The sequence below is a fragment of the Pyrgilauda ruficollis genome, unplaced genomic scaffold, assembly GCF_017590135.1.
Source record: "Pyrgilauda ruficollis isolate IOZ18807 unplaced genomic scaffold, ASM1759013v1 scaffold2, whole genome shotgun sequence".
Lineage (NCBI taxonomy): Eukaryota > Metazoa > Chordata > Aves > Passeriformes > Passeridae > Pyrgilauda > Pyrgilauda ruficollis.
This window is the reverse complement of record NW_024519206.1, coordinates 28,149,821-28,164,536: the sequence shown is the minus strand read 5'-3', so window position 1 is coordinate 28,164,536 and position 14,716 is coordinate 28,149,821. Positions and strand designations below refer to the sequence as shown.

The following is a 14,716-nucleotide window of genomic DNA, read 5'->3' as shown; positions in this document are numbered from 1 at the left end:
GACTTCATAAATGACTAAAGGACTTCTGACAATTGAAATAGAAATAGAGCAAAAAAGAAAGTTTTTCTGGACTCGGGACCTTCACAGACTTTTATGTTTTCCTCCTACTTTATCAAGGTCATTGGTTATGTGACCCTTAGTACAATCACTTACCATAGTGATGCAATTCTATAAGTTTGTCAGGGTAAAAAACAAAAGAAGTATCTTGTGTCTTGGGCACTGTCTAGTTGTGTCTTTGGGTTTACTTTCTTGTGGATTATTTCTAAGATTAACTAGACTTTCTTTAAAATGCTTGATTTTTTTCTTATTTTTCAAAATATTTTCTCTTCTGTTATCAGGCTTCACTTACGGCAATTGTAGCAGTTCCCTTGCCCTTTTTAAGATTCATGAAGTTTCAAGATTAGAAAATTTATTTTCAGTGACAGTCTGATAACTCACTCTTTAATCACCGTAATCAGTTCATTCTCCAATTTGTGATATACTAGCATAGCCTTTGGTAGACTATCCTAAACTTACAATAAAAGGTTGCTCTTCATTAAAATATTTATTGCTTTGCTCTTGAAAATACACTGGTTTTGAGGTCCTTCCATGCAAACTGTGTTTGAGAATATCATATTACAGGCCACTCCAGTTGGTGTTCTGTAACTTTTTAATCCATTGTGCAACTAATGCATAAACTGGTTATAAAGGTTGTGGGACACGTTCGTCATGTGTTACATACTTCCATCAGTGTAATACCTGTAGGAAACAATTGGGTTTATTGGGAGAAGGCTGTAATGATGTAGGCAGAGTCACCATGCAAATCTTCCATGAGACTTTGTAGCATCTCTTCCTTATTTCACCTAACACAGACATCCTGGTAGACCAATCTGTTGAACCCTTGGTTGTGGGTAGATTATAGCAGCAGCTTGTTGTATCTATGCATGGCTTATTTTCCTATCTTTTTATCTAAAGTTCTGTAAGGTATCGTTATGTTCTTATAAAAGTTAACATCAGGTTGCAATTGTGGTTTTTCACAGAAAAAAAAATGTTTTGTTTTCAAATCTGCAAGTTTAAGCTGGACAAAGTTTTCAGGAAAGGAAAGTGTTATACAGAAACCTAAGTGAACTGAAATGTCACACCTTCAGTATTAGAAGGCATCAAACTCTGTGTTGTATTTCAGAGTTAGGTAGAGTACCAGCTCATTGATTGCTCTTATTTTGTTTAATCTGATAATCATCTGGTTGTAATAAATTGCTCACAAGCCCTTCAGGGTTGAAGTCCTTGCACTTCAGAAGAGCTAGATGTAGCTCTTCTGTACATGTGTTCCACAAGGTGAAATATCCTCCTTAGTTTACAGTAAATAATCTGATTGTTTACTATTTCACTGGAGTGCCTGTTCAGTGAGGGCAAGATAGCAAGAGGTGACTGGCAGGTTTGTGAACGTGGTTTATGGCCAATTCAGTGTTTGCTTTTTTTTTTTTTTTTGTTAGAGTTCTGCTCTCAGAAAATACAACACATCTATCCTGTTGAAACTAAATAATAAAAACCAAAACTCTCTTCAGTATTAGACTTTCCAAAATTGCTAATTGATTTGGAAAGTCTTGGCTGAAAACTGGTGAGATTTTAATAGGAAGCCTTAATATGCTTCACGTGTGACATGACATGCAGTTTTACCTTTATTAGTTCTATCGTAATGCTTTTCAGAACCTCTTTTTTTCTTTTAGATGCAACTATTACTACTGGTAATCAGTCACTTAAAGTTGTTTTTTTTAAAGAGATGTCTTTTACTAACAGTGCTTTATTGAAGGAAATTTGATGTATAATGTTTCAATTTATCTGTTAAGGTCGTATCAACATACAACATTTTGCCTTGAATTTCCAACTGTTACTACTGATGCTGTCCAAAGTAAAAGTGTTGATATGCAAAGGGATACAAGTAATGTTAGATGTCTGAGAACTGACCTGTTCAGGATAAGATTTAAAGGACAGTGGTCAGCTGGAAAATGTACTTGTAGCACAGCCAGCAGTAACATTAATAAGAACCTCAAATTCATGGCAGCACCTCAAAATGTTACTTAAATAAGAGAGGTTTAACACCATTTTTAAATCATTGCTTTAAACCTGTGAATACTAAAAATCAGATGTAAATTTTCTGCCATTCAAATGATGGGTTTTTACTCTTGAGATTTGTTACATTGTGAAGGTAAAAAAATAGATCCTAATGTAACATATTGTTTTCTCTTTAACTAGTGTTAGCTTTCCAGGTGACTGCAAAGGTTTGTTGTATTGGATTAATCGTTTACTGTTGTTTTTTCTGGCTTTTTACAGGAGCAGTTGCATATGTGTTTTTGTTGACAATGGATGTTTAGCTCCTATAGACAATTAGTAAATGAGAATTTGAAGTAAGAGCCAGTACAGATGGGAAATGCTAGCTTTCCTTTTTTTTTTCTCTTCTACAGACTTGGGTCGCATGTATAACCTTGTATCTCGAATCCAGGATGGCCTCGGAGAGCTGAAAAAACTTTTGGAAACGCACATTCATAATCAGGGTCTAGCTGCAATTGAGAAATGTGGAGAAGCTGCACTAAATGCAAGTATCCCATCAAAACGAGTCTGTGTGTGCTGCCACTTTTACATTAGAGGATAGTGGATGCTTCCTGATAAAACTTCCAGTTTGTTTGTTTTCCCTCTCACTAATTTGTAAGGACTTGGTGATTCACAAATGTTAGTAGAAGGTTTAAAGCAAAATTTACATTGCTCTGTTTCTACTCCTTAAATTTTGGGGCTCTTTTGGGTAGTTTTTTATTTTCATTTGGTTTGGGCGGGTTGTGGGGGTTTTTGTTTTGGTTTGGTTTTGAGGGGGGAGGGTGAATCTCCTTCTGAGATTTTGCTGTCAGGATGTGATGCTGCTTGGAAAGCTGACAGTGCACATACAACACCCAGCATTTACAATACAAGTACACCTGAAAGTCCACTGTTTCAAGAAGCATTATCTCCAGTCAACTGTATTTTATTTCATCATCTTAAGGAATTCTGAGTTGGATGGGATTATCTAGAGAAAGTTTCTCTTGGTTTGAGCTTTTGATAATATCTTTATTCTCTTTGGAAAAGCATGAGAAATAGGAGAAGAAGGAACTGAAATGGTTGGAAAGGTCACAATATAGGGAGGAGAACAGGTCTTTGTAAAGGCTGCTTTTTCAATTTTTATCCCATAATAGTAATTTCAAACTTAGTTTTGTATTGATTAGAGTTGCATCTTGGCAACATTAAGTTTTTAAAACCCGTTGCCAACCTTCTTCTCTATAGACAATATGATGTTTTCCAGGGGAAAAGAAAGAATGAAACACTGCACAAAGCAAGATCAGGATAGATTATAGGTTATGGTAAATTTTATTTAAAGTGGAATTCAAGAAGCACTTGGAAAATGCTCTCAGGTATTGTCACTGATAATACCATCATTAGTGTGATTCTCAGGGTGGTCCTGTGGAGAGTCAGGGGTTGGACTTTGATGATCCTTGTGGGTCCCTTCCAACTCAGGATACACTATGATTCTATTAACTTTGATTTTTGACAAAGTTTATTTTAACTTGTTGCTTTCCTGAGAAGTTCTTGAAATAGCTTCATACTAAAGCAGTAATCTATATTGAAGGGTGTTGTGTCTGTTGTTCATTTCTATAGTTCTAAGTGCATAGCTTTTTAGTAGTGTTGATCTTTTATGAATCTTAAAGTAACCATGAAGCAAGTTCAGGAATCTTCAGTTTCACTTGTAGACATCTCCATGAATTTTGAAATCAGATGTGCTTGATACCGCGCACATCCCCTAGTGGTCATCACTCTTGAGGTTTTTTCCTGCTTAGGCCTTGAAGAATTAGGCCACCAAAAAAAAAAAATGGAAGCTCTTTCTCCAGGAATTATTTCATCTTTCAGAGAGGGGGGGTCCAAGATTTGTATGTATTAGTTGACTCCGTTTACATCCATTTACAAAACTCTTCCTGCCTCTGAACTCCTTCTTGTTTCCACATCTTTCTCTTTTGTTCCTTATTCCACACATTTGTTCTTCATTTTCATAGCAGCATCTCTGGCTGTTCCTTGGGAACCATCTTGCCTTTTCTTGCAATATCCCACACACAACTGTACTGCTATTCATCATTGCATTGTTAGTCCTCTGTCACACTTAGGACCGATCTTTCCTAACTTCATTTACCCATACTGTGTCTAAACAGATAATCAAGTAAACAAATCTTCTCACTTTCTCTGTAGTCAGTGCAGAGTAATAGTCATACCAGCCTGACTCATTTCACTTATTTTATACATTAATGCAGAAGGAGTTGTGCTCTAGTCTCTGTTAACTGTATTAACAAAACTGCTTTTCAGTCAAATTGGCTGCTTTTTGTGCCTTTTGTTTGTTGTTTTTTTAGCCCTTGTAATCAGTACTTTTCTGAATGTCCTTCAAATCCATTTGCATTCCTTATCTCAGAAGTCCTCAATAATCTCAGTTCTTTGTCTCAAGCATGGCATTAGATTGGTCGTCCATGGTAGGCTGTGTCTGTCTTCAGTGGCAACAGGAAATGTTTTTCAGGATCCTGATAAAACCCTGCCCATATTCCACCACTTCTAGCCAACAAGACCTTCTGATCTCCAAACTGAGGATTTCCAGCCTTTTTTAGTCTGTTGTATAGTAGTTGTCTTGTGTGCCTGATGATTTACTTGCCCATCATTGTCCCTACTCCTTGACTCCACTCCATCTTTATTGAGAAGCAAAGATCAGTAACTGCACAAAGAACTCAGTCTGAGTACAGTAAACTTGATGTTTATTGGCATTTGGCTGCCACTGAACGCTGAGCACGTAAATTTTAAGAACTACCAATGACTGAGGTGTCTGTACAAAGTTGTACTTACTGGATATACACCAGTCACATGCTTATCACAGAGATTTTCCTCTATAGCAGCTGCCATTTTATGATTGTCCAGCTCTCCCAAGTGTGACTTGAAATAAGTTTAAGTCTTTAAAACTGTTTGCAGTGGTTGAGTAAATACTTTGTTGTCTTTTGTGTGCTGTGGTACACTCTGCACTCTGGTTGCTGTAAATGGGAGCTTGCAGTAACATTAGTCAGTCCTGGACATAGGACCTGAACTAGTCTGGGTACTAGTTTACCTTTAAAATGTTTCTAATACTTCATAGATTTTCTCCACACAAATTTTCTTGGGCCAGTGAATAGCTCCATTTTGGAGGAAGTAGAAAGCAGAAAGTCAATAGGTTGCAAAAACCAGTCTCTCCTTATTGCAGGATCCAAAAATGTATGTACAGACAGTGTTGGATGTCCATAAGAAATACAACGCTTTAGTCATGTCTGCATTCAACAATGATGCTGGCTTCGTGGCTGCACTAGACAAAGTAAGTGCATGTTGTGGCAGATGCTGGACTTGTTTTTTATTTCCATGCAAAATAAAAAAAATTGTCTCCCAAAATTTCACTGTCTTTTGTGATTTATAGGCTTGTGGTCGATTTATAAATAATAATGCAGTAACAAAAATGGCTCAGTCATCCAGTAAATCCCCAGAGCTACTGGCACGATACTGTGACTCTTTACTAAAGAAAAGGTATGTCCTCAAAGACAAATGGTTATTTCATGTTGGCTTTTATTTTAAAAGGTTTTAGCCTGTGAAGTTTTATACTGTCTTCAGAAACAGAACTTCACTTTGCAAGAAATAAATTTTATCAAATTCTGGATACAAAAATTTCAGTAGGACCATTCCTAAAGGTTGTGTTGTTTGATATTCTTTTTAGGGAAAAGTGGAGGAAATAAGCAAACCTTTCTTGCCTCATAGGAATCTTAGGTTTTTGTTCTTCAGTAAAACTGAAGGAGGGGTTTTAGGTAGGGTTTTCTGCGCTGAAAAACTTAAATTTGATTGTGTCTTGTAAAGAGATGCACATTCCCTTTTTCCATTAAAACTGTTGCTTTCCTCCTTCTGTTTTTTCTGTACCTTCTTCTATCTGGGCAGAAATTGAGGAGGAGAAAAACTGCTTTCTAACCTTTTATGGTTCATATTTTAATTCAAGGTACTTAGTTTTAAATGGTTCAGCAGCTCATACACTGAGTTGGTATCAGTTCAGTTCATACTGGACTGGATTGGTGTCAGTTTTGACCCTGGCAGCATTTCTGGTTGTTTTGGCAGAGGGAAAAAAGCCACCACCAAACAACCCAAAAATGGGAGAACTTGCTCACTTTTCTCTTTCCCATCTCCTCCTTCATTCAGCAAAGGGTTTATTTTCTACTTTACAAATACTATGTACAGGGTAGATTTGGGGTTTGCTTGGTGGACAAACTTGAGATGGAGGAGGACAATGCGGTGCTATCTGATCTTTCACCCAGTCAAATCCCAGCTCTGTGAACTGTATTCTTCTCAAATGTACTATCTAAGGTAAGAAATAAAGATAGCATTTATCAGGAAGGGAAAGGTCCATGTTTAAGCTCATAAATCCTGAGAAGTACCAGGCTACCAGCAAGTCCCAAGCAAGTCATGGTCCAGGACTTCAGCCTGTGACATTTGGGAACTTCACAATTGCTGACAGGTGGAGCAGTGAACTGTTCACTTCATGACATTGTTTTCTCTTTAAAGAGCCTTTGATCCCAGAACTATTCAAATTTGCATTCTTTTATTTCTGAAGCTTCCATATGCATCCATATGTTGGTTTAATTCTGCTGGTTTGGAACTCATTAAAAATGCACTTCTTTAATTGCAGCTCAAAGAATCCAGAAGAAGCAGAATTGGAAGATACACTCAATCAAGTGGTAAGATGTCTATAAATACCTATAAAATATAAAAATTATTTTGTTTATTAAAAAACCCTTTACAGCAGATTTAAAGTGACTATATTGAAGCTATACTTTTGCTTAGTCTGTATATGCATATAAAATGTATCATTTTCATGACATCTTTTTATGTCATTATATATCCACATATATATAATATGCTCTACATGTGGAATATACAGTTCTTGGTTTAAAATAGTACCCATATTTAAAGCAAATACACCACCAGTCCCTCCACCCTCCCCTAAAAAAGCCAAACAAAACCCCCAGTCTTTAAAATTTAGGTGCAAATTAAGCAGTTCCTGCTGCATCTTTTTCAAGACAAATGTTTAAATATTTTTCCCTTACAAATTATCTTGGTTTTTCCAGATGGTTGTCTTCAAGTACATTGAGGATAAAGATGTGTTTCAAAAATTCTATGCTAAAATGCTGGCAAAGAGACTTGTGCATCAAAACAGTGCTAGTGATGATGCTGAGGCAAGCATGATCTCCAAACTAAAAGTGAGTATTCCATGACTGCCCCACAATCTACTGCCTTGCAGGTCTTCACACTGTTTTGGAAAGCATTGATGTACATCCTTTCATTTGTTTATTATATGCACAGAAAAAGAAACAACAACGGATTTTTTGTTTGTTTTTTTTTAAATCGTAGGAACTTCTAGTGCATGTCTGCCTGATGGAGCTAAGCTTAATTATTCTTAACCAAATGAATGACATGGATTTAATTATTCAATGGAATGAGTACTAAAAAGTAGCTTAATTTTGTTAACCCATATTTATGCAGCGTTAAGCAAAATACAATTCCCAGCCCTTTGAGTAGTCTTGTTTCATTGTGTTTTGCTTAATTTTCAAACAAAATTTTCCTCAGTTTTCAATGGCAGTTAAAGCTCATATTCCGGGGGGATCGGCACTTTGAGTAAGGGAAATACAGAACTTTGTACATCTTCTGTTAAGGAAATAAGTTCCAACACTTTGTTCTTCTCATTATCCAATGTCCAAAATGTGTCTTGCTGATGTATCTGTGCTTGTAAATACAGCAAGCTTGTGGTTTTGAATATACCTCCAAGCTGCAGCGGATGTTCCAAGATATTGGTGTAAGCAAGGATTTGAATGAGCAGTTTAAAAAGCACCTGACCAATTCAGAACCATTAGATTGTAAGTAACACCTTTACCTAAGTTACTGTTGCATAGTATAGCTTCCTCCTATTTCTGCAGAGCTAAGTGTGTGAGGGAAATATTTGACTTAGTGCCACAAATTAGAGTGTTTAATGTTCTTCTGATCGTGATAGCTGGGATGTTTAAATCAGGTCTTTAAATTTTAGGTCTGTTCTTTGTCTTCTAGTAGCTCTTTATATATTTTCTGAGTAACCTCTTGTTGATTTTAGAGATCACATTTAGGTACATAACTAAATGAAGTTGAATACTGTCTCGTCTTCTTTTTTTTTCTTTTTTTTTTCTTTTTTTTCTTCTTTTTTTTATGTTTGATGAGGGGGATGTTTTTCTTTAAACAGTTTTGATTGTTAGCTGTTTAATACTTACGTGAAAGTATTAAGGATAAAAGTATATTGTGTTCCAGGTTGTTAGATGCCCCTATCACCTTTTTATACTTTTCTTCTCAATTGAAGCACATTGAACCAAATTCTGTCAAGAATTGATGATTATTTCTTGGATTACAATTAGAGTTGTGTATCATCAGGTTTAAATTTTACTTAGTTTTTGTATTATTCATTCTTGACTTGACCAAAATGCCTTACAAGTATAGGTGTGAAAGGTCTGTTCTTGCAGTTGAGTACTGTGGGGTGATGATGAACTTTCTCTTTTAACACTAAAGTGGGAAAATTGGAACTCATTGTAGAGGTAGAAAGAGAGTAGTAACTTTTCCAAATAAGCGATGATTGAGTGCCTGTAACAGTAAATCTAAAGCTCTCCAACTGCAGTGACGTCTCTCATTAATAGTTTTGGTTATGCTCCAACAAAAATAAAATAGTGCTTAATGATTTTTTACCATGTTAGTTTGACCATGGGCCAGAAACATGTCTGTGTTAGAACTGGGACTGTTTGAAGAGGGAGGGAGGAGAAAGTGGGATAATGCAGCTCATCCTCTTCACCTCTCTTTCAGTGGATTTCAGCATCCAGGTGCTGAGTTCTGGATCGTGGCCGTTCCAACAGTCCTGCACGTTTGCTCTGCCATCTGAGGTGAGGCACTTGCACTTACTTCATCTGAGCATGAAATGATCATGAGAGAAATTATTTTACAAGGCTGGTGTTCCCTTCCATTCTGTTGTGTTTCAGAGAGGGCTATAAGTGTCTCTGGTATTTGTCTATTTGGCCTGAGGATATTTGGAACAAGATAATTGAGTAAGATAGTAGGAGGGAACTGTGTGAAATCCATGTTTTCGTGTCTTTCCCATGAAACTCCCTGGTTAATGAATCTTTCTTCAAAATATTCAACAGCAACTAAAGCAAGTCTTTGTTAGTGCATTTTTCTGGGTATACCTAATTTAAGACACCTTTTCATACCACTGCTTCAGCTTTGCCCAATAAAATTTTTAGATATTATAGTCATTAGTTTTCTGCTGAGTGCTTATCCAGAAAAAAGGCATGAATATTTAACATGAAAAATAAAATTAATGCTGTTACCTGGAGGATGAAGGTGGTTAAAACAAATTGCTTTTCTAGCCATGCTTAACGTATCCTAAAAGGAAGAATGAACCTTAAATGCCTGTTTACATTTGTACTGTTAATGATACTGTAAAGGGGAGACCTATAACAGAGGGAATTTTTTCATCCAGTCTGCCGAATGAGAATACTTTGAATTTCCGTTTGGGTTATTTAGACAACAGGGTGGTTGAGGGTAATCAGATTTGATGATCCCCTGTTGCTTCCATAACATGTTCTAATAATGGTAAATGAAGGTAAATAATATTTATTTATTACTTATGTTTTTATACAGTTAGAACGGAGCTATCAGAGATTTACTGCATTTTATGCCAGTCGTCACAGTGGAAGAAAATTAACATGGTTGTATCAGCTGTCCAAAGGGGAATTGGTTACCAACTGTTTCAAAAATAGATACACATTACAGGTAAGGACAAGTCATACCAGTAGAAACACTTGGTAATAGTTGTTTTCAGATGACTGGATGCAGGCCAGTAGAACCTTTAGTATCAGTGCAGTAAATAAAATAAAGATACAATAAAGATTTGTGTTTAAAAGAAAGTTGACTTAAGAAACAGAACACATTGCCTGTGGTTTAAACAGGTGTTGAAATGCATTTTGTGAGATAAATACAACCTCCTTGCCTAGGATCTCATGCTGCTTATACTTTACGGTCTGCTTTGTTTCAAAAAATAAATGAGATGGGGAGTTCACAACAGCAAGAAGAAACAAGATAATGTCAGACTTTGACCTTATCATCAACATATGTTAACACTGTGGTGATAGCCATGGATAAGCCACCGATAGCTGCCTGGTGCATAAATTTGGTTTCATTATTCTGCTGGAGTTGGGAGGGTTGTGAGGATGAATTCAGCAGTCTGTATTGGGTGTAATGAAGACTAAATGGGCAAGAGTTGGAGTGACAGAGGAAAACAATTTAAAACTATATTAGCAAATAGAAGGATAATGTTTTGATGCCATAATAGAAAATTTGATCAAGTGTCTGAAGCAAGCCAAATTGGGGGTTTAATCCTGGGGTCTATGTTTAGATAATTCTGGAAGAGGGAGTTCTGGTTGTAAAAGCAACATTTTATTTTTATTTTTTTTTTATTAGCACCACTTGGGTATTCTCTGTTGTCCAAATATTCCAGTGTATGTGTTTAAATGATGAGTTTCAGGCTGTTCAAATTCAGGAAGTGTTTGTAAGTTCTCATTTTCTAATTTCCCCCCATCCCCTCTGTTCTCTGTTTTTGAATCTGTCAGGCATCCACATTCCAGATGGCCATTTTACTGCAGTACAACACAGAAGATGCCTATACTGTGCAGCAGCTGACAGACAGTACCCAAATAAAAATGGTAGTGACTTTGCACATTTTACCACACTCTAGTGAGCAAGTGTTCTGGTCTTCAGGGCTCTCTCTCCCTGCTATCATAAGAAATTTGGATTACACATGCTTGGAGCCAGAATCAGTTTCTGTCCCAAAGGAGACAGATGTGCTCTATTCTTGGTCAAGTCACTTTCCTGCTTTACTTTCCTGTAATCATAACTGCCTGGTCTTCTGATGAGTCTTAATGCGTGTATATTCCTGTTCATGACTGGAGTGAATTGTCTAGCTTCCTGCTGAGCTCTGGGTAGAAGTTTTCAGTGTTTCAATACATACATTTTAATGTTAAAAGACAACATTCTAGCAAAACCAGCATTTTCCCTAAATGATTGATCTATGCATCTGTCATTCTTTTATATCTCAAGGCCTTTTTACATGAACACAGTAAATCTGCAGTTCGTTGGCTAACTCTCTCCTGTGGAAAAGGTTCCCTCCTTTTCTTCCCAAGCAGGCTTTATGGCCCACAAATTGACATTTATTTGACCTTTAGCAGTAGGTTTGAATCAAGTCTGCTCTGACTTCTGGAAAGTTAGGTATTCCTATTCAGTAGGATCTTTACTTCTAGAAATGCCTACCTAGAAGGTTATTGTTGCTGATGGATTACAGCAAACCCAGAAGTCTTAGGGGTTGCTGTTTATTACAAACTGTGGTAAAAGAGCAGCTTTGCAGGCCTGCACAGAATATTGCCAGTAGCCTTCTGGGTGAGCAACCAGCAACAGCAACCAGAAGGGATCCCTGTTAAAACAAAAGATGTTAATCAGAGCACAGAGAGTGCTTGCTTTCTGAAGTTTAAGCTTGCAGTGGTATATATATTTGCATGGTTTGGGAAAAATTATTTCTTAGGCGTACAAATCTGCTTGCAAAATATTACCTAAAGCAGCAACTGGGAAGATCTCTTGTTTGGAATTAGTATTTCTCAAGAATTTTATATTTCACCAGCCACAAGGGGGATATGTATAACACCCAAAAAGAACATTGTTTTATTTCTGTGAACTATGTTTTTACTGCTTTTTCATGCCCCCTCATTTTGCAGTGTACTGACACTAAACATGTGCATTCTTGTTCAAGTTTTTAAATTAGACAAAGGTGCTGTCTATCTGCTCTGATAATGTTTTTCTATAAATTTGTAGGATATCTTGGCACAAGTTCTACAGATACTGTTGAAATCAAAATTGCTTGTAAGTACTCTTGCTTTGTTATGACCTGCTTAACATACAGGGAAATATGTTAGACTATTAATTAATTTATTTGTTTGTTTGTTTTTTTATTGCAGGTTTTGGAAGATGAAAATGCAAATGTTGATGAAGTGGAGTTAAAACCAGATACTTTAATAAAACTGTATCTTGGTTACAAAAAGTAAGCAGCATGCATCACTTAGATGTAATGGGTAGCATCCTTCTCTGCTTTCAAAATCTGGGTGAAACCTAATATACTTGGGATGAAAGCCTCACGGTTCAAGTGCCAATTCAAATGTAGATCCAATGTGTACCAGCATTAAAGGAAAGGGCTGGCGAGTGGTGGGAGATGGGTGTGATTTCAGCTCTTTGACTCTGGCTTTGTCATAAAATAAAGTCAAGGCCTGACATATTTCCATATGTCCTTTTTGTTTCTTGATTCCTGTCTAATTCTTGGATAACTGATTCAAGTGCTGCCGTTTCGCCAGGGTGTTACTTGTGTGCACTCGGCAAATCCATGATATTTTATAAGGTTACAGAAGTGTCCAGTGACCAGCAAAGGTCAAAGGCAGAAATGTTCATCCACTACTGCTAACATGAGAAGATCAGGCTCATTTTATAACCACGGTGTATAGAGTGATTTGAAGACTTAATAAACACAATTTTCAGTAGGTTTTATTACTTACTTTAAACAGTTGTGTATTTTAAGCTGTTTACAGCACTGTGGTATTTTTATCATGCTTATCAGAGCATAGATATAAGCACACACAAATTCAGTGAGGAGTTCAGTACTTCCCAAAGATAAGATCACAGGTGAAAGAAACATTTTAAAACCTTTCCTTGTAGCTCACCCTTTATCTGCTCTCTGTCCCTCTTTACCAAATTAAAGGTTTGAGAATTCGTGATCTGTTGCATTAATGCAGTGGTAGAAACAGCTCAGTGTTGCTGCATTGTGCAGCTGTTGCTTCCCAATTTGTGATGGAAAGCACTGTGGTAATCCTCTCCCCAGGGCAGCTAACAGGTCTGAGGAGAGCCCTCTGCTCCCTGGTGCTCTGATGCTGAGGTTTGCTCCCCACTTGTGACACAGGACCTTGTCTTGAGTGGCCGCATGTGGCAGTGGGCTCACCTCAGCACAGCTGTCAGTGCCAGGGAGCGTGTGAAAGAAAGGCAGAGCTCAGTTCCACAGAACAAAGAGATTCTCCCCATTATGGTCAGAATCCAGTCTGTAAATCAGAAGGTGATTCTGTTTCCATTGACTTCCTTTGTCCCCTTCACTGACTCCAAGCTTCTTACTACACACAGAAATATTTTGAATACAATGTAACTGTACAGTGCTAGTTACACAGATCACTAGGATGGATTCAGTAAACTGTGAGATACACAGACACCCACCAGAAAGGTATTTTGTTTCACTGATTAGTTGTGGGCATTCTTTATTTTTATTTTAATTTTGTTTTAACTTGAATAAGTGCATCTAAAGTTTTGAGAAGAGCCAAAGTCCTGTGTTGTTGTAAAGCAATTATGGTGCTGTGGTTTTTATTTTGGAGTTGGGTTTTGTTTGGAGTTTTTTCTGTGTTTCTTCGGTTTTTAAACAATCTAATTGTTCATTAACTTCTGCTTTTCTTTATAGCAAAAAATTAAGGGTAAACATCAATGTGCCAATGAAGACTGAACAGAAGCAGGAGCAAGAAACTACACACAAAAATATAGAGGAAGACAGGAAACTACTGATTCAGGTGAGTTTTATTGCAGAATGCTGTCACAAATGTTAGTAATCACTTAATGAAGTTTACTGTAGGGTTTTTCTAATTTTTGCTAGAAGACAACATGCTCTAATTACATTAGAGTTCAAAAAATGTATTTAAAATATTCTTAAAGGTGATTTGAGTCTGTACTAGAAACTGGAGGAAGGCACTTCTACAGACAGGATGTGTTCATTCACATTGTTCTAACCTGATGTTGATGAGCGTTTGGGTTCCTTGGATACACGTTCACCAGAACTTGTCCTGGGTGAAAACTGAATAACTAAAAAATAGTAATACCCACGTAGTATGAAATCAACAGTGATTTTATATCAGTTCATTTGGAATCCACTTGAGAGGCAGGGGATGGAAATACAGATGTACCACTAAGACAGTGTCACAGTAAGGTTAAATATATAAAGAAAGCTTTTTGCTACACAAGTAGTTTTGTGTGGCTCTTGTTACCAGTTGGTGCTATTATTATTATGACTGACTGACTGACTGTAAGCACAGTTCTAAAAATTCATGTGTCGAAACCACTTCTGATGACTGTGTGCTGTGGAGACTCTGAGTTCTTGGTCTGTGTGAGTAGCTGACACTTGTGGGCAAAGCTTCTCCCCGTCTGGTGCTCGAGTTGGTTGTGGTGGTGCTTCTGCATGGGCAGACATGATCTAGGGGAGTTAAATGGCTTTACACAGAGGACAAGTACTTTGCTCCTAAACACACTTTCCCAACTTTGCTATGCAGGCTGCTATTGTGAGAATCATGAAAATGAGGAAGGTTCTAAAACACCAGCAACTGCTTGGAGAAGTGCTAACACAGCTGTCCTCAAGGTTCAAGCCACGAGTTCCTGTAATTAAGGTATGTGAGACCCACATCTCTGAGCCTGGATTCCAGGAGGTGAGGAGGATATAGACACAGACAAAAACACATGCCTCTGAATTAAAAAGGAAAGCTAA

The 14,716-nt window shown here is 37.1% G+C and overlaps 1 protein-coding gene across 1 annotated transcript in view; it reads left to right on the top strand.

Annotated features, from left to right (window-relative positions):
• CUL1 (cullin 1) overlaps nucleotides 1–14,716 on the top strand; it is a 52,486-nt gene that overhangs the window by 36,390 nt on the left and 1,380 nt on the right. Inside the window, exons 9-21 of the mRNA XM_041466149.1 lie at nucleotides 2,442–2,572; nucleotides 5,270–5,377; nucleotides 5,477–5,583; nucleotides 6,728–6,776; nucleotides 7,167–7,298; nucleotides 7,835–7,952; nucleotides 8,917–8,993; nucleotides 9,751–9,882; nucleotides 10,719–10,811; nucleotides 11,971–12,018; nucleotides 12,114–12,196; nucleotides 13,646–13,751; nucleotides 14,505–14,618. Coding sequence (XP_041322083.1) covers nucleotides 2,442–2,572; nucleotides 5,270–5,377; nucleotides 5,477–5,583; nucleotides 6,728–6,776; nucleotides 7,167–7,298; nucleotides 7,835–7,952; nucleotides 8,917–8,993; nucleotides 9,751–9,882; nucleotides 10,719–10,811; nucleotides 11,971–12,018; nucleotides 12,114–12,196; nucleotides 13,646–13,751; nucleotides 14,505–14,618 — 1,298 coding nt within the window. The remainder of the gene's footprint in view (nucleotides 1–2,441; nucleotides 2,573–5,269; nucleotides 5,378–5,476; nucleotides 5,584–6,727; nucleotides 6,777–7,166; nucleotides 7,299–7,834; nucleotides 7,953–8,916; nucleotides 8,994–9,750; nucleotides 9,883–10,718; nucleotides 10,812–11,970; nucleotides 12,019–12,113; nucleotides 12,197–13,645; nucleotides 13,752–14,504; nucleotides 14,619–14,716) is intronic.